Source organism: Argiope bruennichi, chromosome 10 (assembly GCF_947563725.1).
Source record: "Argiope bruennichi chromosome 10, qqArgBrue1.1, whole genome shotgun sequence".
Lineage (NCBI taxonomy): Eukaryota > Metazoa > Arthropoda > Arachnida > Araneae > Araneidae > Argiope > Argiope bruennichi.
This window is the reverse complement of record NC_079160.1, coordinates 81,950,127-81,973,762: the sequence shown is the minus strand read 5'-3', so window position 1 is coordinate 81,973,762 and position 23,636 is coordinate 81,950,127. Positions and strand designations below refer to the sequence as shown.

Here is a 23,636-nt window from a genome sequence, read left to right as displayed (position 1 = left end):
CCCCCAGCCAATTTTGATTTCACTTTTCACCAATAGAAATGCGATGAAAGAGTATTTTCACTAAGTATATAACAAATTATTATACAATGTTTGAATTAAAGAAGTTCGGTTGAAAAAAAGAAATTGATATTCAACATCGGAATAGAATAGCAAAAAATAAATGAGCCTAACAAAATATTTCGAAGGGAAAAAAAATGTTTTCTTATTCCCTGCAAATTACCCCTGAGCAGAATAAAACCATTTAGAAATCAACATAATTTGAATGCAATAATAATATCATGAATGCCTACTCATGAAAAAATATTTCCGCAATAGTCACTTGTCGGTAATTTGTGTTATTAAAAGCATAAATTTCAGCAGTTATTATCGGATTCAGATTGAAGGAAACAGACTTATGATAAAAACCACTCAGAAAAATAATACGAATTATGACAGTGACATTTGTTCTGGCGCGAATATGAAAATGGTAGATTGAAGTTTTGCAGTATTAATTTATGGTGACTACTTATTGTAGAAAGGGATGAAAACGTGAAAATGCTGAATAAAAATTGATGATGTTGGGAAGGTATTGAGATAATAGAGAGGAAAAAATGAAATGTTACATAATCGTCTAAAAAAGACAGGTGTGGAATTCTGAAATAAACAAAAAATCTATTTCTTTCATTTTGATTCATATCAACACGATTCATATCACACTTCCAACGATTCATATCACACTTCCATCGTCTTAATATTTCCATTTCACTTCATTAGTTATTCGTCATTGAATCACAATCAACTCTGTACTCAAATAAAAATTAATCCAAAAACACTACAACATAAATATTAAGATCTGATAAAATTATTTTATTATTTGTATATATATATATATATAATTAGAAAAAAATAGTCGACTGAAATAACAAATCATTATATAAGAAATTAACTGAAACTGTAACGTGAGCTGCTCTCATTTTCAACCTTACATTTTGGCCTTTTTCGCTGCTTGCGTTTTACAGTGGAAATTAAAATCTGTGAATTACAGAATTTGAATGCAAATTGGATTTATGAACCGATATAATTTATTATTTATAAAGTAAAGAATTTAGTGGAAATCTATCCTTTCATTGGAAATTTATACCCAGTACAATTTGTGGGAAGTTGATCACGTGGACTATATTCCGTTAAATCTACCATCGCATATTGAACAGTAAGTGTATGAACTAAATTTTCAAATATTGTCGCCTTTACTCTTCGATAATGAATATCTCGTCATAAATTTCGATTTTTCTATTATTTGTTTTGCTTGAAGTTGACTCTAATAAGTGAAAATGCCGCAATACTTTCAAAGGCCGGAAAATGCTCTTAAAAGAGCGAATGAGTTCAGTGATGTTGGAAAACAGCAAGCAGCTCTGGATGCTCTTTATGATGTTATTAAAAGTCGGAAACATAGAACATGGCAAAAAATACATGAGCCAATTATGAACAAATATTTGGAGTTATGTGTTGAATTAAAGAAAAGCCATGTCGCTAAAGAAGGTCTTTTCCAATACCGAAATATTTGTCAACAAGTTAATATTAAATCTCTGGAAGATGTTGTTCGAAGATATCTTGCGCTTGCTGAAGAAAAAACGGAAGCAGCAAGGGAAGAATCCCAGCAAGCTGTTGTAGATATTGATGATTTGGATCAAGTTCAAACACCAGAAAATTTATTACTTAGTGCTGTTAGTAGTGAAGATACTCAAGACAGAACAGATCGAGTTGTTCTAACTCCATGGGTCAAATTCTTATGGGAATCCTATCGACAATGTCTTGAGTTGCTACGTAACAATTCTCGAGTTGAGAGATTATACCATGATATAGCTGCACAAGCTTTTAGATTTTGTTTGAAATATAATCGTAAAACTGAATTTCGCAAGCTTTGTGATAATTTAAGAGCTCATCTTGGGCATATTAATAAACATCAAAATCAGCAAACAGCTGTCAACTTAAATAATCCTGAAAGTCAAGCAATGCATCTAGAAACTCGCCTTGTTCAGTTGGATAGTGCTATACAAATGGAATTATGGCAAGAAGCTTATAAAGCTATTGAAGATATACATGGTTTGATGAATCTGTCAAAAAAAGCTCCAAATCCTCGATTAATGGCAAATTATTATCAGAAATTGGCTCTTGTTTTTTGGAAGAGTAATAATTATTTATTCCACGCAGCAGCTTTGTTTCGTCTTTTTCATTTGTCTCGGGAACAAAAGAAAAATATTACTGCAGATGAAATTTTGAAAATGGCTTCCCGTGTAGTTCTAGCAACTCTAGCCATTCCAATGCCTCCAAATCGTACTGAAATTGATCGTTTAGTTGAAACTGATGAAAATGTTATTGATAAAAATCATCGTTTATTGTCTACATTACTGGGATTGCCAAATCCCCCAAGTAGAGCACTACTCATTAAAGATCTTGTTCGATTTGGAATAATACAGTATGCTCCAGTGCAGTTGCAAGATTTATACCGATGGCTTGAAACTGAATTTCATCCTCTGAAGCTTTGTAAACGTGTGCAGCAATCTTTTGAATTTTTAAACAAATGGGATGAATTTCCTGAACTCCGACAGTATATTGTACCTATTCAAGACATAACTATTGTTAGATTAGTAAAAGAAATATCGCAAGTCTATCAAACCATACAGTTTGCCCGTTTGTTGGAATTAGCACCTTTTATTGAACCTTTTACTTTAGAATATCTGATTGTAGAAGTAGCTCGTAGGAATGATTTACAAGTACGTATTGATCACCGTAAGAAGTGTTTTCACTTTGGTGCTGAATTAAATGTTTCTCAACGTGAAGAAGTAATAGAAGGTCCCCACCTTCAAAGTATGCCCAGTGAACAAATGAGACACCAACTTGTTACTGTCTATAGTACTCTTTCTGAAGTGGCACGTTATATAGAACCAGATAAATTGAAGAAAGAGAGAAAAGATATAGCCAAGGAAATAATTAAAGCTTATACATTGACTTCATCAAAGGAACATATGCGCTTGTTAAATAGGCAGCAAATTATTGAAGAACGCAAAGAAATGTTGGAGAATTTAAATTATCAAAAAGAAGCTGAAGAAAAGAAACTGTTGGAAGACAAACAGCAAAAACTTCGTGAAGCTGAGAAAGAAAGGATGCAACGAGAGACAGAAGAAAGAACAAAACAACGGCTCTTGCGTGAACAAAATGAAATGAAGAGGAAGGTGGTTATGGAGAAAATAGAACAGTTGAAAAAAACTGAAATTGGTTGTAGAATATTTGAAGGTATGGATGAAGAGGAATTAGAAAAATTAGATCCTGATGATCTCCTTAATAAGCATGTTGAACAACTTGAACGAGAAAGAAAAGATTTACAGTCTAAATTGCGCAAACAAGAAAGGAAAGTAGATCATCTTGAAAGAGCAAAACGAATTGAAGAAATACCTTTATTGCAGGCTGAATATGAAGAAAATAAAGTCAAAGATTTAGAATTCTGGGAACAGCATGAAAAAGAAAGAATAAAACTTATCAATGAAGAGAGGACACTTGCTGTTCAAGAACGAGATCGCTTGCTGAGACTGAAGGACGACAAAGATGCTTTCTTGGAACGTCTCAAGAAAGCTAGAGCATCTGAATATCAAGAAAAACTAGAAGAATTCAATAAAACTTTGGCAGAGGAAAGGAAGCAAAGACTGGAAGAAAGAAGACAAAAAAGAAAAGAAGAGAGAAGAACTGCTTGGCATAAAGAACAAGAAGAGAAGAGACAAAGAATGATTGATGAGCAATTAAAAAGAGAGCGTGAAGAAGCTCTAGCAAAATTAGAAGAAATTGAAGCTAAAAAGAGAGCAAAAGAAAGAGAAATAGAAGAGAGATTGAAACGTGAAGAAGCTGCTGCTTTAGAGCGGAAACGTGAAGAAGAGAAGGCACTCAATCGAACTAAAGAAACTGAAAGACCAAAATCAAATTGGAGAGAAAGGGAATTAGAAAAAAAACAGAGTTGGTTGCCAAGGGAAGATAAGGAGAGAGAGCCGTCTAGGACAGATACAGAGATGGATTGGAGGAGAAAAGATGATAGTGTACCCCGTAGATTGGATGATGGTGCACCCCGGAGATTGGATGATGCTGCACCCCGGAGATTGGATGATCGTGAAAAGACTGATGATTGGAGAAAGAAGACTGATCGGCCTAAAGAAGGATCATCTTGGCGAAGAGATGCACCAGCTGCTGCTCCTCGAGGAGGTGGTGGCTTTGAAAGAGATCGCGATTGGCGGTCGTCAGAAGACCGTGATAAATCTGATTGGAGATCTGGTTCTGGACCTGATAAATTCATGAGCAGAAGTAAAGACGAGCGAGATTCTAGACGACCTGGCGATTCTGAACGCAACCCAAGAGATAGAATGGATGATCGCGATCGCTATAGCAAACCATCTGATCGTGGCTTTGACCGAGAAAGGTTTGCAAAAGATGGCGATGGTGGAAGCCGATTGGATCGTGACAGATATCCTCCAAGTCGTGGTGAACGAGATTCTGGCTCCAGAATGGACAGAGGGGGCCGAGCTGGTGATGGAAGGGCAGAGGATAGAGGCAGTTGGAGAAGTGGAGGTTTTAAGAGAGATGCTCCACCTCCTGACAGTGGTATGTCTTGGCGAGATCGCAATCCTCCCAGAGGAGAACCTGAAGATCGAGGAGACAAAAGAGGGCCACCACGAGATTCTGGTCGTCGGGATAGGAGTAATGAAGAAGATGATGGATTTACTAGAGTCCGACGTTAAATAATAAACTTTTATCTGGCTGTAGATTTTTTTTGTTTGATATTGTAAGCTATTTCAATATTTTTTCTCAAATTTGTAAGGTATATTTTTTATGGTTTTAGTGGGAATATTTTTGTAATAAGTAGTTATACTGCTCCAAATATATCTTATTAGTTTCAGTCTTACTGTGTAATATGTTTAATTTTAATATTAAACATTTGACATTTAAAAAAAAAAATTTGGTAAAACTTCTAAACTTTCTAAATATGTCTTTCCTTTATAGTAACAATAAGAATTTTCCATAGTAATCTTTTTTTCCCTTGCTTTGTTTACTTTAATATATTTATTGTACTGTGTCAGTTTATTTGATTGAATATTGTATCTTTAATATTACTTTTGCTTCGTGTTAAAGGATAAATTTGGATTTGTGAAAAATTGTGATTAAATTGATAAATACTGTCTCTATTATTATAAAATGCTATAGATAAAAAAAGAAAATTAAAATTAGATTGTTTATTATATGTAGCATTCATCATTAGTTCAGAATTTTTTCTAGCTCATTTTAAATTTAACTAAGTTTTTGTTTGGTAGAATACAGTTAGTTAACCATAATTTATAAAATTTTAATCATTATAAACTGTTAAAAATGTTTTTGTTTTGTTTGTGTTTAAAACTTTCAGAATAGTTAATTAATTAATGGAGCATAAAGTGTGTAAAAGAATGCAAAATTATAAATTTCATTTTCATTTGTTATTGAATAAGTTACAAATTTTTCTTTTTGATCATCATTTCTGAGTATTAATATTTCAGAAATTTTGTGCAATTTACAAAAGTAGTAATGAATGCATGATTTGAAAATGAATTGATTGATTTCTTGGCTTATAATTATGTTTAAAAAATTATGTAATCTCTTATTAAAGTTATCTATTAAACTAATTCAGAAATCATGCATCTTGTGTTTTTTAAAACAATATAATTCTAATTTTATAACCAAAATCCAGTTAACTGCTACAAAAGATTTTTCTTCCAAATTGTCAAATTTTATGTTACGTTATTTCTTACAAAACAAATTTAGGTTAATCAGTGAAGGCTCTTGAAGGATTTTATGGAATTCTTTGTAAGAAGAAAGAAAAATTAACAAATGTAAAACTTAATGCTTATACAACTTAGGTTAGATTAATTGACAGCTGACTTTTATACTGAGACAAACAACTTCTTTTGCTCAGGAAAAGCAATAATAAGATTTTAATGAACAAGTTTTTGCTGAAGTCTTCTGTCATATCAAAATAGACTCGTCTTGTATTATGAAACATGTATTAATTTATCTGGATAAACTATATTTTGTTCTATTTTTTTAATGAAATGCTGTTAACATATTTTTAATGTTCAAACTCTAAAAAGAATTAGTTTCGCATGAAGGTTGTTTGTAGATAGAAACCTCTTTATTGAAAATAAGCTGTTCTACTTAAGAAAGGTTACTTTAAATAGCTTATTTATTATAAGATAAGACTAATTTGAAGTAATTTTCTATCCCTATCCATTTTTTTTTAAATTTTGAAACATAGATTTTTGTGAAACATTATGTTAGATTTAAGCACATTTCGCACACTTTCATGGAATTGAGTTCTATTGATGCAAATATTGAATATCAAAATATGGCATAGTAATTTAAAGTTAACTTTTTACATATTTTCTCAAATTTTAATGCTGATTATATTCATAATATCAGCAATTTTAACCACCTCCACCTGAAGAAGTTGTGGTCATAGCAAAAAGGTGACTATGTGTATTAATGACATGAAGTTAAGTCTAAAGTTCTTCAATAATATGTTAATACACAAATACCAATTTTTTGAATCGTTAAAATCCAATCGGAACAAATTTTAAAAATGCCTGTGTAATGTCATTTGTAAACATAGTCAATGGATTAATATGGCATTTGACAATTAATTGCTGGTATATGATTAATATACAAATACCTTTTATAATACTCTTATAAACTGATTAAAATAAAATGGGCTGAAAATGATTTTTGAATTAAATATTGTTTAATAAATTGCACACAAAGCTTTAAGGTTTCAAAAATTTTACTGGAATTTCTGTGTATTTAATTCGGCCTTTAAAAAAAATTCGTATATACAAGAATTCTGTAAAAATAGCTACCAGTTAGGTAATTGTTTGCAGTAAATGACTTGGTGTGGTTATAAAAAACAATAAATAATGTTGGCCTAAGTTTGCTAGATTTTAGCTTGTTTTGTATTGGGTTATATAAAAAGCATCGAAAAGATTTTGGTTTCAATATATGTATATATAATCTGAATTTAGTCTGATTTTTATTATTGAGTATATTTCAGATTTAATTCATTTTTAATTAATGCTTGATTATTTTTATTTTATTTTGTTTCTGCCCATGATAAGATTTTGAATGAAGAATTTTTAAACAATGTAGAATTTTTATTTGTGGAATATTTATTTATAAAAAGTTAAAGAAGCTTTATTACCCAAGTGTGTAAATTAAAAAAAAAAAAAAAAAACTGCTTTCTGATTTAAAATTAAAATTTTCCTTTCATTTTAGATTTAGTCGATTTACAATATGGCTAGAAACAAGTTAAATTGTTTCATTTAATGTAATTGCCATTTTATTATTATTATTTTTTTTTTCTCCTAACTTGAAAATTTTTTTATCTAAAGATTCATGTGGATTCTACATTACAATATTTGATATTTAAAAAGTGCTAGTTAATATACCCAACATTGCTCAGAATCTTAAATATTTTCATGGAGATGTAAAAATAATTTTATATAAATTCTTATAATCTTTTTTTTTTATTACATCTCATGGTATATGATTTAGTGTCCTTAGTCGCTTCTAATTGCTTGAAAAAGGTACCACATTATTTCTTTTAGATACATTAATAATAAAAAATTATTGTGATTAAATTTCTGTTTCAAAAGATACGAAACAGCAATTTCAAAAAATGGTAGGTCCATAATCTTACTGTATATTGAAATCGTCTGGGCTACATTTTATTATTTCTCTTAGAAAATTTCTTAAAAATTACACAAATTTACAAAGCGAAAAAAATGTGAATTTTTAAAAGATATCAAAATATTTTTTGCAAAATAAAATTGCTCTAAAAATGTTGAAAAAAGGCAACATTTCAGGTAATTTCTAATTAATTGAATATTTTGCTACTATTTGCACTTTGGGAAGTTGACAGCATTCTTTTTCTTATCCTAAATAATAAATATATAAAATTTGGTTGAAGTCGACCCAGTTGTTTAGAAAAAAATTGTGGAACAAGCATTGCCACAATAACTTTTATTTATAGTAAGATAAATGATTATCTTAATATAATTATATTTACTTTATAAGGGTTATTCTTTGGATGCAAAGTAAAAATAAAATCCAGGGTTCCAATTCCAAGTTTATTTAAACAATACATTACAAGTTACATTAAAACAATACAACTTCAAACAATTTGTTTATAATTATTATTCCACTATTTTATGAAAATGATAGGAAATGTATGTAATTTATATATCTGTGCTACCTGGAATTCCCACATATATGATGCCGATAATATTCAATAATTTAAGTACAGATGCAACAGATTTTTTTTTTTTGAAGGGAAGAATTATATAAGCTATTTTAATTCAGACAAGAATTTCGAAAGCTCTCTTTGAATGATGATATAAGTAAAGTAAAGACTAGAATTCTTTGTATACATCCTTATTTGAATACTATACGGATCACAGGGAATGGATTTTAAATTTCAAAATGTTTAGCAATACATAGTATAGGGAAGTATAGTAATTGTAAAAAAATTCAAACTCAAGATTTTGACAAATTTTAGACTTTCCTAAATTCGAAAAACACATTTTTGGAAAATGTCTGTGACAAAAATAACTAAAAACGCTTTTAGCTAGTGAGTGAAATTTGGTATGCAACCTTTACACCAAATTTCTAGATTTTTATCAAATTTTCCACAAAATCTGTTCAAAGGGTGTCTGCTTGTCCTTCTATTCTAATAAAAGTTAACATGATGATTACAAAATGAAGAAGGCAAAATGGCTAAATACGGTACACACATTCAACATCTATAGCGTAGACACAATCAAATTTTAAGCTAAATCCAATGAGGGGCTAACTATTGTTGGTCTGTACTTTCAGAAGTTTGTAAATGCGCTAATTTAAAAGGGCAACTTTAATATATTAAAGTTGGTATGGAGTTTTATGACTACAATTGTAGTCCTGTACCTCCTCTTTTGGGGTATTTGTCGGCCGTAACGGCGCCAAGAAAAGATTTCGCTAATTTGGCGATTTCAATGTCAAACTATATGACATGATTCACACGTGATTTGATCCATATTTATGCACATAATTATTATATACGTTTGAGTATAATTTGACAAAAAAAAATTTTCTAGTCACTTTTTGGTAGCTGTTAAAATCGATAAGTACCAATTTTTTTTTCAATTGATTAGAAAAAGCGCATCTAATAGATTCGTTTTTCGGATGCTATTGACTCTATGCAAGGGCTTAATGGCGAAATAACATGCCAAAGAACACGTGATAGATTCAGTAAAAATGCTATATTCATTCCAAAAGTAAATATTTCGTATCTATGTTACGCCATTGTCAAGTAAGACGTTCTATGGGATGTGTGAGAAAGTTTTTGTGGTATCACTTCCGCTAGTTCACTGCAATATAAAATATAGATTCCAATTGCAGTATCGATCATTTTTATGAGCCTGGAAAGATGCTGATTAATTTTTAAGGAAATCGGAAAAATGCGTTATTTTCTTACTTAAATGAGATATGAATTATTAATTTTCTGATGTGCGGATTACATCATGTTATAAATTTTTTTAAACTCTCGATAATTAAACACGTATTATAAAGACTTTTTTTGTTTATTTTAAACTATGATGAGAACAATATTAAATTGAATATAGCGATTGAAATTAAAAATATTGATCAAAATATTTTGAGTTCCATCGGAAAGGAAAAGTAATAAAAAAAGAGAGAATATACTGCGACTATTACTATCCGACTTCACTCACAATTCAAAACATTGCTAGGTTTTGTTGTCTTTACCGATTACTACAATGAATTTTAATCCTGTATGATTTTATGAAATCTTTTTACAGAGTCCTAAATTATTAGTTTGAATAGGTAAGGTTTATTTGATTTTTCAATTTTTATCATTAAAAATTATAACAATAAATCAAACTTTTTGTTTTATTTAATTACTAATTATAATGTAAATAAATTTTTATGAATTCGTCAGGTGATTAAGAGTAGAATCAATTTTATTTTCATTGCTGAAAACCTCGCAAATATTTTGACTGAAAAAACAACAGTAGCATTGCAGATCCCTGTACATTAACACATTTATATGTTATTTAATAAAATTGAAGTATACGGTACATAATTTTCGCGAATCTCTGTCAAATTATGCTAGATTTCTTAGCTGCTAATCTGAACATTTTTTACAGAATCGAGCATTTAAATATACAGCAAAATAAATTTGCCTACAGTTGTCTAATAATCACCTAGATGATATTTTTTGATGCACCGTCTTTATTTCTCACACTTCCCCATGATTTTACTCAGTTTTTTGCTGAATGCACCGAAAAATATACCGAATTGTTTGCTTTTTCTTAATTGATTAAGAAATTCAAAGCTCAACTTTATCAGTTACATGCTTTTAACCATAATTTAAATACTCAGATTTCTGATGTGATATAATATTCTTTAAACCTGGTTATTAAAATGAAAAATTAATGTTTGCCAAAATGAAATGTATTGAAATATGTTTATTTGTAATTTTTTACTGAACTATTTTATATCAGAAAAACTTTTCTGTTTCAGTTTACAAGCAGGGGTTTTTATAGTTTTATTTGTTGTTTCTATCCATAACTTAAGGAACCATACTTCAAATCAAAAAGTTCATAATGAATTTTAACTGACTGCAGCTTTGATACAAATAAAAAATTTAAAATGATAAAAAATATTTGATAATATATTGTGAATATTTTTAAAGTAACTTGATTAATGTTAAATAATTATATACTATATCGTTAGTGTGAAATAGGTAATGAAAGAAAGGTAAAATTGACAATAAATGTGAATTATTTAGTATTTAAGCAAACATTGTCTCCATAGATAAAAGCAAATTTAATAGAGAAAAGATTGATTTGAATATTTTATATCTTAAAAGTTCATTTCACAGTGGTAGAAATTCACTCAAATTTCTTGCGTTACCACATTTAATGCCAAATTGACAATATTTGGTATAATTGCATTTAACTTTTGAAAACAAATTCAAAAAAAATAATTCACTAAGCTGAAAATCTTTGTGTACTCGAAATATTGAAAATATATGATATTCCTAACATATGTATACAAAGAACAATGCAAATCAATTAGAAAAACTGAATAATTATTTGTATGTCTAATGATTGCACAAGAAGAAAAAAAAAATAATTAAGAAGTAGAATCATATGTACAAAGAATTAATCGTTTTCATTTCATTTGTTTTAAATTTATATAAATAAGTAATATCAAATTCTCCAGAGCAAGCTCGAGATAATCTGTCTAATTTAACATAAAAACAATATATCAAACAATATAACAATCAATCATAATTATTTAATTATTTTTATAAAAGATTGTTTTTATTCTGTTATAAAGTAAAACGTTCTTTGTTAAATATGCTTAAAACATTTCAAAATTTATATTTATTTATTTATTTTTTATGTATATGATATTTTCCAAAACATAAAATTAACAATAACCATACTATACTATATACCATCAATTTTTAGATTTTAAAAAATTTAACTTTGATTTGTAACTTATTTTCAATATGCACAAGCTTTCTATAACTTAATTAATTTTGCAAAGTTTATATGTAAAAGTATTCTAAATTTGAAAATAATTCAAGTGTTCATTCAGGCACATGCCAGATGTCCCGTGTTTTAAGGTAATATTCCATATGACCATTTATTCATTTTCCGCAGCTTGAAAAAGAAATCTAATTATTTCAAAGAAAACTTTTTCTCACAAACTGTCAATTCAAATAATAGGGTGATAAATGAGCTTTTCTTTTCAATGTATATCAGTAGTCATAAACAGCATAGCAATAGATGATCCATAAATTCCTGCATTATTTTGTCATTTCGGGGTTGAAGCTTCTTCACTCCCAATGTCCTTCAATTTTAAATTTTAATTGTTATTTTAAAGTCTCTTCTTTCTTAAATTGAAAAGGCATTTTAAAGAATGTTAAAATTTAAGAGAAAAAAAAATTATTAAATAATGAAATGCAGTTAATATTAACGAAAGTAAAAATTTATAAAATAAGTAAGGTAAGTGAATATAAAAATATGTGCAACTGCGGCTAAAGCTAGAAGACGAATGGGCAACAGGTTTTTTTATTGCTTCAGATTGATGCCAAGAAAAATAATACCCCCCCCCCAGACTTCCATCCAATTCTACTCATTCAAAATGGATCTTCCCTACCGGAACCTGCTTCTATAATGCCCCGCCTTAAACATAAATGGTTGTCTGGAAGTGTTCTCGTCTTGGACAAACAGTATATGATTTTTTATGCATAATGATTGTTATATTATTTCATATATTTAATATAAATTTAATATTGATGCTTACTGCTATTGATTAGATTATTATAAAAAATTATGATATTTATTTATCAGACATGCAATGATTCAGTGGAATTAAGATTTAGAAAAAAAAGTTTCCCTTCTTTTTGTATTCCACAAGAAATTTTTGCAACAAAGCTATAAAAATATGAAAACTGATTTTTTTTATTCACACATAAATATCATGAATTAAGTAATTCAATCAAGAATACTTTATATGTGTATATATATTTCATTATTTTACTACAAAAATTCTATATACATAAGACATTTTAATTTCTTTACCAGCTTTATTATTTTTACTTAATCAAATATAGGTATCTTATTCTTAAATATAATGTTAAAAAACAAACAAAGATATTATTCAAGTTATGTAAAACAATCATAAATTAAGGGATTTTAATTTTCAGTGTTACATTTTTTTTTACTAGTTAAAGCATTTACAGATTTAAAATAAACAATAATTTTAATTGGTTGCATTTTTTTTTTGTAATTTTTTCTTTTATTTAAATTTTCTTTTATTAAATGATCTGAATTGCTTACATTGAATTTTTAATTAATTGATTTTGAAAACTTTTATTATAAAATATAGATTTTTTTTTTAAAAGTTTAAATCTCGATTAAAGTTTGAGGAAGTCAAGCTAAACTTTTTCAAATTGATTTCAGATTCTATTTGGAAACTGTCAAAAATGGCAAGTTATTATAAAAAAAATGATTAAATTGTGATTGAAAATAAATTCAGGAAAACATATTATTCATATTATTTAATCTACTACCGATTTGAAAGGCATATTACAAATTTTCATTCCAAAAATATTTAAACATAGTTAATTTTTTCAGTAAAAAAAGAAAAAAAAAGAATAAAGAAATATATTTATACCAACAGGAACAATTTTTCGAACTTTATGACTCCATACTTACCAAGATTTCATGTTTTTTGTGGCATTTTTATTTTTATCCTGTTTTCTGTGCTTTTTGTTTCTATTATATTTCTGTTTCTATTAAATATTTCTGTGTAGATTCCATATTCATTATAAGAAATCTAAAGTTCAGCTGAGTTTAAAATTAAAATCTTATTCCAAAGAAAAGTGATTTGTATAACAGAAGCTTAAATTAATATACAAAACACCAGCATCTATTGATTCTTTGTAAATGTCTTCTAGTCATCCTTGAATTTCAGTTGCAGTAAAAATCAGTGAAAGTTTTTTTCTTATTTAATTTATATTTCTTCTTATGGATGAAATAAAATCCATGGGCATTTTTTTGACTACAATAAGTGTGAATAATTTTTTAATGTGGCAATTTTAATTCTAGAGATTTAATTATAGAGATTTTATTCTTATTTAGAAACTGTTTATCATACTGTTTTGAAGCTGCTTGGAAAAAGTGGCACAATAATAATGTATAGTTTTTTTGTTGTTTTTGTTTGTCAATTCAATGCATGTTTTTCTACTGTAATTTGCAATACTGTTTTTAGTAGCAATGTATTGTTATTATTATTATTACTGTTATTATGTTTTGCACTATTTTAGCAGTACTGTTTACTGGACTGTAGTAACTACTATATAGTGTTTCTAATGTAGTCTACTGTGGTTAAATTCCATTACATCAGATTTTAAAATAAGACTTCAGGTATAAATTATGGTTAAATTTCTTATTATCATAGGTTATTTAAAAATTTCCCTATTTCATAAAATGATTTTTCTGCTAGATCATTTTGGTATACATTTGAGGGAGATTATACCCAAGGTTTCTCCTCCCCCCTCTCCAAAGAAGGATTATTTTTTTTATTGCATTGAATATCTGTAAATTAACAGGCCTTTTCAGAATCAATATTATTTGATGAGAACACTTGTTTACCCCCCCAAAAAGTCTCAAACATCAGATACCCCCAAAAAAGTCTCAAAGCAGTCTTGGTGCACAATTGCAATTGTTATGTCTTCTTTTTAAATATTCAGCACATTTCAAGTTCTTGGTATATAAAAACTTCTACTTGATGTTCCATTTGCAGATACTATAAATGAAACCAAAAAAGAAAGCATGATATTCATGAAAAGATCAAATATGCTGCACTTGGAGTAATACTGGGAATTGGTTCATACTATATTTTCCTGAAATCTTTAATGAAGTCTTAATTTAAATAAAGAACCAGGAAAATAATATTACTAAATTATATAGGACATGGGAAGATTTAATTAAGGAAATTCGGATACAGCTATGATGCAAGATTACTATTGTATGTTTAAGTGGGATGTTGATGAAGATATATGGGCAATTATTTAGGAAGAAGAATGGAAGAGGGGGAAAGGATTTATTCCTCAGGCAAAGGTGGGATGATTATTGGTCTGTAGTTGAATTTATGATTTAAAATTTTTATTAATTATTCATTGAATTAAAATTGTGCATTAAAAAATTATTATTGCTGTTACATTATTTAGTAAAGATAGAACTAAATTTTGCTAGAAAATTGGGTACGGTGTGGTAGTATTAAGCATTATTATTTTTTGTTGTTGTTGTTGCTTTATCTAAATTTTTAATTTGAAATCAATGTAATTTTTTGTAGTTTCCAAGACATTTATTTCTAAATATAAGATTTAAAAAAAAAAAAAAAAAAAAAAAAAAAAAAAAAAAAAGGAATTTTTAACAGAAAAATAAGACAGTCCCTTCTTTTTTTTTTTCAAATCATTAAAATGAAAGATCTCTGGTCCCCTATAAGATTACTTATGCTTACCTCATCAGCAATAAACCTGTCCCTTATTATGGGGGGAGGGGAGAAATACGTATAGATTTATATAGTGTCATTAGAAAAGTACTGGTACAATGTATGTATCAAACTATATCAGAAGGTAGAATATTTATTAGAAACAGCATTTATATTCTTCATAAAGAAAGGATTAATATGTTTATTTGATTCAGATTTTATATACTGTGGAATTTGATTGATTTGAGTACTTTTAATCATATGTTTTTTTGTAATTTAAATTTTATCTCAGGTCTGAATTTCCTCTGAACTTAATGTTAAAATATTGTTTATAATTTAGATTTATTTAGATAAATAGGAAGTAAAAGCAATTATAGAAATTATTTTATCATGTATGGAAGTGTATTAAATTTACAATGCAATAAAAATTCTCATTTTTTAAAAAAATATTAAATTTATTACATGTGAATTCTACAATTTGTTTTTAAATTTCCTTGTTCAATTGTTGTATCCAAAGTACAATATACTGTTAATTTATTCAAATTATATATTTTTGAGTTATACCATTTATTTATTAAAATTATGAAATATTTATAATCAGTTTTCTGATAAATTATTTTCCCCCTCTCTTGTGCTAATTTTTAAATCCAATTTTTATGGTTTCAACTTTTGTATCAATCAAATTTTCATTGTAGTCCTGTCAATTTTTTTTTATCGGTGAAATTCCACAATACACTAATCTAATAGAAATGGCTGATATGGTAATTGAATGGAACTTTATTTCCTTTCATAATAAGAAATATACACTTCCTAATGTATGTTTTGAAGCTGTTTATTAGGTTCTTATAAGTGATTAATAGTGAATACATTTAAAATTAAGAATATATTTTAATTCAGGTAACTGTATAAATATTGAGTGATAAGGCAGCAAATCTGGATGGCAAAGAGGCAATGATTACTGCTGGAGAACCCCAGGAATTCATTCCATTGGGTCGAGAACACTTAAAAGTTCACCCTGGGGATGTCTATCTACCCACTGAAAATGTTCCGGCAGCTCCATCAACCAATGATCATAGTCTTACAAGAGATTTGCTTAAAGCTCTCCGAGGTGTCACATTGAAAGACCAAACAGAAGTATATAATCTCTCTCTACATCTTTTATTGCACACTGTTGTTAGTCAATACAGGATCTCTAAATATATGTTTATGTTTTGCATGGTTATTAATAAAACATTAAATGTTTGTATTAAAATTGCATGATTCAAATTCTTAATGCAAATATTAAACCTTTTTAACTGTTGATAAGAACTGAAACATTGGCAATTTGTATTTTGGTACAAAAACTGCAAATATTGCTTATTACATGATATAGTATTTTAGTGTATTCTTTTTCAGTATCTCCTCTTACCTGATTGATTCAATAATCAACAATTATGTAGAATTGGCAGCAGAGATACACTCTGTTAGAGTTGGCATTTAGCAGGTTTTAGATAAACTTCTTCTTCTTCTTTCTTTCTTTCTTTCTTTTTTTTTTTCCCCTATCAGACTTCCTTGAAATTTAGTCTTTATTTAATTAAAACTAAATTAATGTATTAATTCATTTGAGATATATATGGAACATATATTTTATTGATAATTTGCATAGTAACTATTGAAAATATAAATAATTTTATATCACACAGTATATTTTTCTATTCTATTTCAAAAAATATATTTATTTCTATACTATTTATTCTAGTGTGCGGCTCACAATTTTCTCAAAACTATTGTTTTTCATTTTTTTTTTCAATTTTTTTTTTAATTGAGACACATTTATTGATATATATAATATATATTTTTTAATAATTTGCCGGTATTTGTGATATGTTCATGAGATTTATCTTAAAATATCACTTTTTATTTAACCCCATTTATTTTTTAAATCTTTGATCCTTTGTTTTTTAAATACTTGTGTTCTATTAATTCATATTTTCTCTATCATTTCAACAGGAAAAAATATTTTTAGTTGAGAATACATTGAAATGAAGAATTAAATGTGAATGTCCAGATTTATAAACTAAACTATATTATAAATCTATTTATAAACTAAACTAGATTTATAAACTATATATACACACACACAAACATAGCATAATTATTATAAAATATTGAGAAATATGTTGAAACATAAAATTTTAGACCGAGAAATTATCTTCCCATATAAGTGTATTTGGTTATTACCCATCTCTTCACTAACCTGTGTTATTATGAGACTTTCTTGGATTTTTGATCGAAGTGGCAAATACAGACACACACATATTCACATGATTTTTTTATTGCATTTAGTTAATTACTTCATCCCCCTTTTTTTCCATTAAGGAGCATTGGTTCTTAAAGGAAAACCCTGATGATGAGTCAGAAGGAGAATTTTATTGGAATGGAAAAACTGTCATTTGGAGCAAAAGTAGTGGCCATGGAGTTAGAAAAGCACAAAAATCATTTACAATGGAAAGTAATGTATTGCAGGTAAGTTAATGTTTCTTTAGAGAAGGTAAGAGAATTTTTAGTTTGAGAATTTAAAAAGAAAATCACAAATTAAAAAAGAAAATTCCTTAAGATGCTAAGATCATAATAAGTGATGTTAACAATGAGGATAACATTAGTAAATTTGTCAAATATAAGGTTTTTTTTTTTTTTTTTTTTTTTTTTTAAATTTTCAAAAACAATTTCTGAGTTAATAATAATTGAGAATGCAAATTTGTTAATGCTAGTTTAGAAAGATATGCTGCATTTTTTTTTTTTCTTGGATTATTGTTTAGATTTTATGTAGGCTGTGAAGGAAAAGGAGTACATATCAAATGTCTTTTATTTTTACATACAAAATTTGAATATATTTTTTGCTTGGAGCATTTATTTTCTTAAAAAAATTCTGCAAATAACTTTTGTTCAATGGAGTTTTGAAAGCAGGGCATCCATTTTAACCTATCTTTATTTTAGAATAAAACAGAAAAATCATAAGAGAAAGAACTGTAATTTTTTATCATACTAACATGAATTCTTTTACATTCATTCTCATTTCTTAGGATGATGGAATTATAATGGAAAATATTAAATATTGTCAATTTAATGTGCATATTTTTTGAAATTTTACATAACCCATGAAATGAATTTATATTTTAAGAAAATTTTTGAAACTGCATGCTTTTGACCTTTATCCACAACATTTTTTATTTTGCTGAAAAGAAAAAAAAAAGTTTGTGAATCATGTTTTATGTCTTTACAATATTCATTGACACAATTTTTATGTATTAAACTTGCCAATTTCTAAATTTTGATGTTAAATGCTTTTCAGAATCTTGTGCAACAGATGTAATTGCATTGGTTGTGTGTGTGTATTGGTTCTGAAAATTTTATACTTCTATCATATTAACTGTCTTATTTATGATAGCTGAAATCAATAAATTTTCTCAATAATTTGCTTATTTATTGAACTGTTTAATGACAGATTTTGCTCTAGAAAGTTTGCAAAAATATTATTTATAATGATATTTTAAATGTCATTATAAATATTAATTTTGAATTCTTTGCCACTTAGTATTTGAAGTTCATCTTCAAATGGATATTAATTATTGACTTAATTATTGGAATGAATTAAAACAAAATTGTCATTTTATTATAAGGAGAATAAAATTTAAGTAATCAACAAAAAAACTTTTGTTTACGTCATGATTTAGCAGTTTGTGAAAACATTGCCATTTGGGAGTTTCCTTCGTGTTTTATGGAAACAATTTTTAGTTTCAATTACATTTTCTTTGGATAATTTGACCTGTTATTTAACATGCTGCATTCACTAACTCTCTTCATTTTGTTAATTAAGGTTCTGTGGACAGAATTTAGAATCAGGAGCTGTAAACCAAGAATTGTTGATTCGGCTATTGAAATGGAAGATTCTGGTAAGAGTTTCTTGTTTGTTTTTAAATTTTAGGTAAGACTTAAGTGATTTTTTTTTCTTTTATATGATAAAAAAAGTGATGAAAGCAAAACATTTAATAATCTTAGGCACAATGACCATTTGAATCTAGAAAAGATGCATTTTGTTTAGATTTATTATTTATTTTGCTCTTAATTTTATTTATTTTCCTGGCAATATTTAAAAATTAGTTGTTGTTTTTTTTTGGAGAAAAAAGTTGATGCGTAATTGTTATTAATATATTGACATAATTTAATTGTAACATACTGTGTTCACTAAGATCATTATGTAAAATTTATACACGATTTAAAAAGTTGTTTATTTTTAGAAAAGATTTAATTAAATGACCCATTTTTAGGATGAATTTTTGTGTTATGTTCATTTAGGACATTTTTATCAAATAACAATTCTAAGTATTTCATGGCAAGATATTGTTTCTTTATATCTTTCATGCACAAAACTATAATTATTTCTTGAAAAATTATACCAAATTAGGTCATGAAGCTCTATGTGGCATATGCATTGTTGAAAACTCCTCATTATCAGTTTTTGCAACCAGTGGTGAAGATTACATTGTAACTACACCATTCCAGGTATTTAAATATTTTTAAAAAAATTAATGTTTGTTTATATTATTTCATTTTTCTCTTTTTATGTTTTAACCTTTAGTTTTTTTTTTAAATGCTCTGTAAAAAAAGAAAATCCCTTATGTTGTATCTCATTAAATTGTAAATAATATGTATATCTGACAGTTTACTTTTCTTGCTAAATTATTTAGTGTTTAGACTAAATCCACTTCATGTTCTTTTCTTCTTTTGACTTGCTTAAATTGGACTATATCATGAACCACTAATAAATGTCCAATTATAAAGTTCAATCCAATATTAATCATTCTACCAAAATCGATTCTTCCTATTTGTTGAGTGAGTGCTCTTCTACTTAAAACGATCATAGGTGAAACCTGAAAAACAATAAATATAAATTTGGAAAATACCTGATTAAAGGTAGTGTCAGATAAAAATTGTCAGAATAATTTGTTATGCTGATTTTTTTTTTTTTTTTTTTTTGACTGAGAAAGCACAATTTTTACTTATATTTTATTGTGATAGTTACATAAAAAAATTTTCAAAATTTTTAGTTATAAACATAGGTAGTCTTTTTCAATATTATATCTGTTTATTAAATTTTAAGAGTATTTTACAAAAAGTTATCTGAATAAGTTATATGTACGTTTCATACTTTTGCATTTGAACACCCCTTATATATATATTTATATATGATGATGATATTTTTAACTCTTAATTTAAATGAAATTAATTTCCAAAGCTTTATCTTAATTTAGCCCAAAGTAAGAAATTCTCTTATTTTGTGATCCAATTCCACTTTCGGTTTAATTAATCCCTTTATAAAACTAATGCGCCATCATTACTACATATCAAATGAAAGTGATACTTCATTTAATACTTTTGCCCTTGTCAAAGGTCATCATATGTATTCCTTTGGCGCGTGGCCGGAAATCCTATGTTATATAAGGCGAGTGGTCATTTGTTGGTCCATTTTTCTTCTTTCTTACTTCTGTTTTTGAGCAGCGCTGCGTCTTGTAAAAAATCATGCCTGCCACTGAAATGAAACGAAATTAAAAATATAACATCTCGTCTATGTCTTCAAACCTGCACTCTGCTTCAAACAAAATAATGTTGCATATTATTTAGCCGACAGGATTCGAAATCATTATATATATATATAATATACACATACAAGGGGTGTTCAAATGAAAAAGCACAAAACGTTGTAACAACGTAACCATTAACATATTTGCCTGTGACTCACAAATAAACCTTCTCATCTTGACCACATTAATTTTAAATAAATATTAAATTAAAAGTCAATCATAAAATTCCCCTCATCTATCCCCTTATCTTATCGCAGTAGCGCAATCAAAGTTCTCATGAGCCATACCGTATTCCTTCATTGGACAAAAACCTAGACAATACTCCAACCCCTGCACACCTCCCATAACAAGGCAAGATGCATTTTCGCTCCTGCTCTGTAAAATCCACCCGGATTGGACCTGCTTCCTACCAAAGACCCAAGACTGCATATACTCCAACACCGAACCAATTTTCCACTCAAACCCCAGACTTAATCCACTCCAGCGAATCTACCAACCCAGAATTCACCATCACTGATCGTGGGTAACAGCGCTTCGCGCTGTGCATACCACAGAATCTTTCGTCTACGTCTACGAAGTTGCAGTGCATGTGAAAACAGGATTTCGTTCACAAGCACGGCGTTATCCGATTTCTGACAGCGGAAGATGTTGCACCGGCCGCTATTCATCGCCGGATGGTCACCGTATACGAGGAAGACTGCGTCAGATAAGTCAGCGAGAAAATGATGTGTCCGTTTTCTTGCAGGCCCTGAGAGTTTGGTTGATGATCTGAGACCAGGCCAGGCAAACACAGTCATCACGGCCGATCTCATCGACAAGGTGGATAATGTAGTGAGAAGTGATAGGCCTGTCATATTGCGAATGTTGGTGGTGAAGGTGGATATCAGTGTTGGGACAGAGTGGACAATTGTTCACGACAAGTTGCGTTATCGGAAGGTGTGCACGCAGTGGGTTCCGAAGCAGTTGACCGAGCAGCACAAGAAACTGCGTGTCAGGCTATCACTTCAACATCTGTTTCGATATCATGAAGACCCCTCTTTCCTGGAGCAGATCGTCGCAGGTGATGAGAGCTGGGGCCATCACTACGAGCTAGAGATAAAGTGGGACAGCATGCAGTGGAAGCATACGTCTTCCCCTCCCCGAGCAGGCAAGGTGTTACTCACCGTCTTTTTCAACGTCCAAGGTCTGCTACTTTGTTGAATTCCTCGAGCACAGAAGAACCATTAACTCCGATATGTACTGTGAGACCCTCCGAAGACTACAGGTCCATCAAGAACAAAAGACAGGTCCATCAAGAACAAAAGACAGGGGCTACTCACGAAGGGCGTGATTCTGCTCCATGATAACGCGCGTCCACACGTCTACAGGGTCATATACGCGGAACTCTCCAAGTTTAAGTGGGTGCAGCTCGACCATCCGCTCTACAGCCCGAACATATCGCCCTGCGATTTTCATGTGTTTTGTCCCCTGAAAAAACATCTAAAAGAGAAGCGCTTCAACTCGGACGGCGAACGCAAGGACGCTGTGAAGGACTGGGTCTCGTCACGGCCACAGGAATTCTGGGAACAAGGAATCCTTCGGCTCGTTAATCAATGGGATTGTTCTGCTCGGGCCTATGGTGTATACTTTAAATAAAATCTTCATTTAAACCCACATTGTCGTTTCGCACCTTTACATTTGAACACCCCTTGTATGTATGTATATATATATATGCATACACACAGGGTGATTAAGATATAACAGGAGGCATTCGGAGCCTTCTAGCGTGTTATGTACTGGACGAAATATAACAAAATTTTGCCACCATACACATTAAAATATGCGGTTTCGATTTATCAAGAAAAAAAAGTACCATAAAATGCCGATATGAGAAAACCTGGCGCTGCAAGCGCATAATATGTAGAAAAAGAATGCATAACTGCCAATGGAAGCAGTAAATAGTAACACACCAAATACCAATGAAAAACGTTTATTATGGCAAGTGACAAATTTGACTCAAGGTGATCACCAACTTGATGTTCCAATAAGTGCATGTGGTACACGAGGTTTTCGACGGTGACTCGCAGCATATCGGCATTTATTCGTCTGACATGTAACGTTATTTGATCTTTTAAAGTAGGAATGTCATGAACATGTCCTTGGTACACAACGCCTTTCAAATGAACCAAAACCGCCTCACAACTAGAAATTGCCAAGATTCAGATCAGTGTCATCAGTTAATGGGTGTTATCTTATACGGATAAAATTTCAGGATCTTACGCAATATCTTCTGCATCTTCGAGAACGGAACTGTTTGTCGTGAAATTGAATGAGTATTGCTGATAACCTGCTTATTAGCTATCGCCTGATCCATAACGGCAAGTGCAACTTCTTCAACTTGTTCCTACTTGATAATTTTACGTCCTCTGCCTGGTTGCGCACCAAGAATTGCTGTTGTTTCGAATCTTTAAACCATTGTTCGTAAGTTAGTTATGGTCATCGGTCCTCTACGTAACTGTTTTAACCGTCGGCATTCATGCAGAGCAGCACTGGCATTTTCATCCCGTTGATAAAACAGCTTGACTAATAAGGCGCGTTCACGTAGTGACAACGCAATCGGCGGGCGAATTCTTGCAGAATGACATAAATTCCCGCAACCCTTCCTTTTACCTTCGATGTCATGTCACAAAGTACCCGTATCAGCAAGTTACACAGTAAAGTTTTCGATCGCAGCGCCAAAATTTCCCCTATCGGCGTTTTTGATACTAATTATTTTTCCCTTGATAAATCGAAACCGCATACTTAAATGTGTATGGTGGCCAAATTTTGTCATATTTCGTCCAGTACGTAACACGCTACAGGGCTCCGAACACCTTCTGCTATTTCTTGATCACCCTGTATATATATGGGAGTGAGGGAGAAAAAAAA

General features: G+C 29.4%; 2 protein-coding genes across 2 annotated transcripts in view; both read left to right on the top strand.

Moving 5' to 3' along the window:
- Positions 1 to 944: 944 nt before the first annotated feature.
- On the top strand, positions 945 to 5,601 carry LOC129988952 (eukaryotic translation initiation factor 3 subunit A-like). The gene has a single exon (XM_056097246.1). The coding sequence runs from the start codon at positions 1,311 to 1,313 to the stop codon at positions 4,758 to 4,760; it is 3,450 nt and encodes a 1,149-aa protein (XP_055953221.1). The 5' UTR covers positions 945 to 1,310; the 3' UTR covers positions 4,761 to 5,601.
- A 4,202-nt stretch (positions 5,602 to 9,803) lies between these two features.
- Positions 9,804 to 23,636, top strand: part of LOC129989250 (anaphase-promoting complex subunit 1-like) — a 73,419-nt gene continuing 59,586 nt past the window's right edge. The window contains exons 1-5 of the mRNA XM_056097641.1: positions 9,804 to 9,918; positions 16,006 to 16,242; positions 17,467 to 17,613; positions 18,965 to 19,040; positions 19,553 to 19,650. Of these exons, the coding sequence (XP_055953616.1) occupies positions 16,060 to 16,242; positions 17,467 to 17,613; positions 18,965 to 19,040; positions 19,553 to 19,650 (504 nt within the window). The 5' untranslated portion in view covers positions 9,804 to 9,918; positions 16,006 to 16,059. The remainder of the gene's footprint in view (positions 9,919 to 16,005; positions 16,243 to 17,466; positions 17,614 to 18,964; positions 19,041 to 19,552; positions 19,651 to 23,636) is intronic.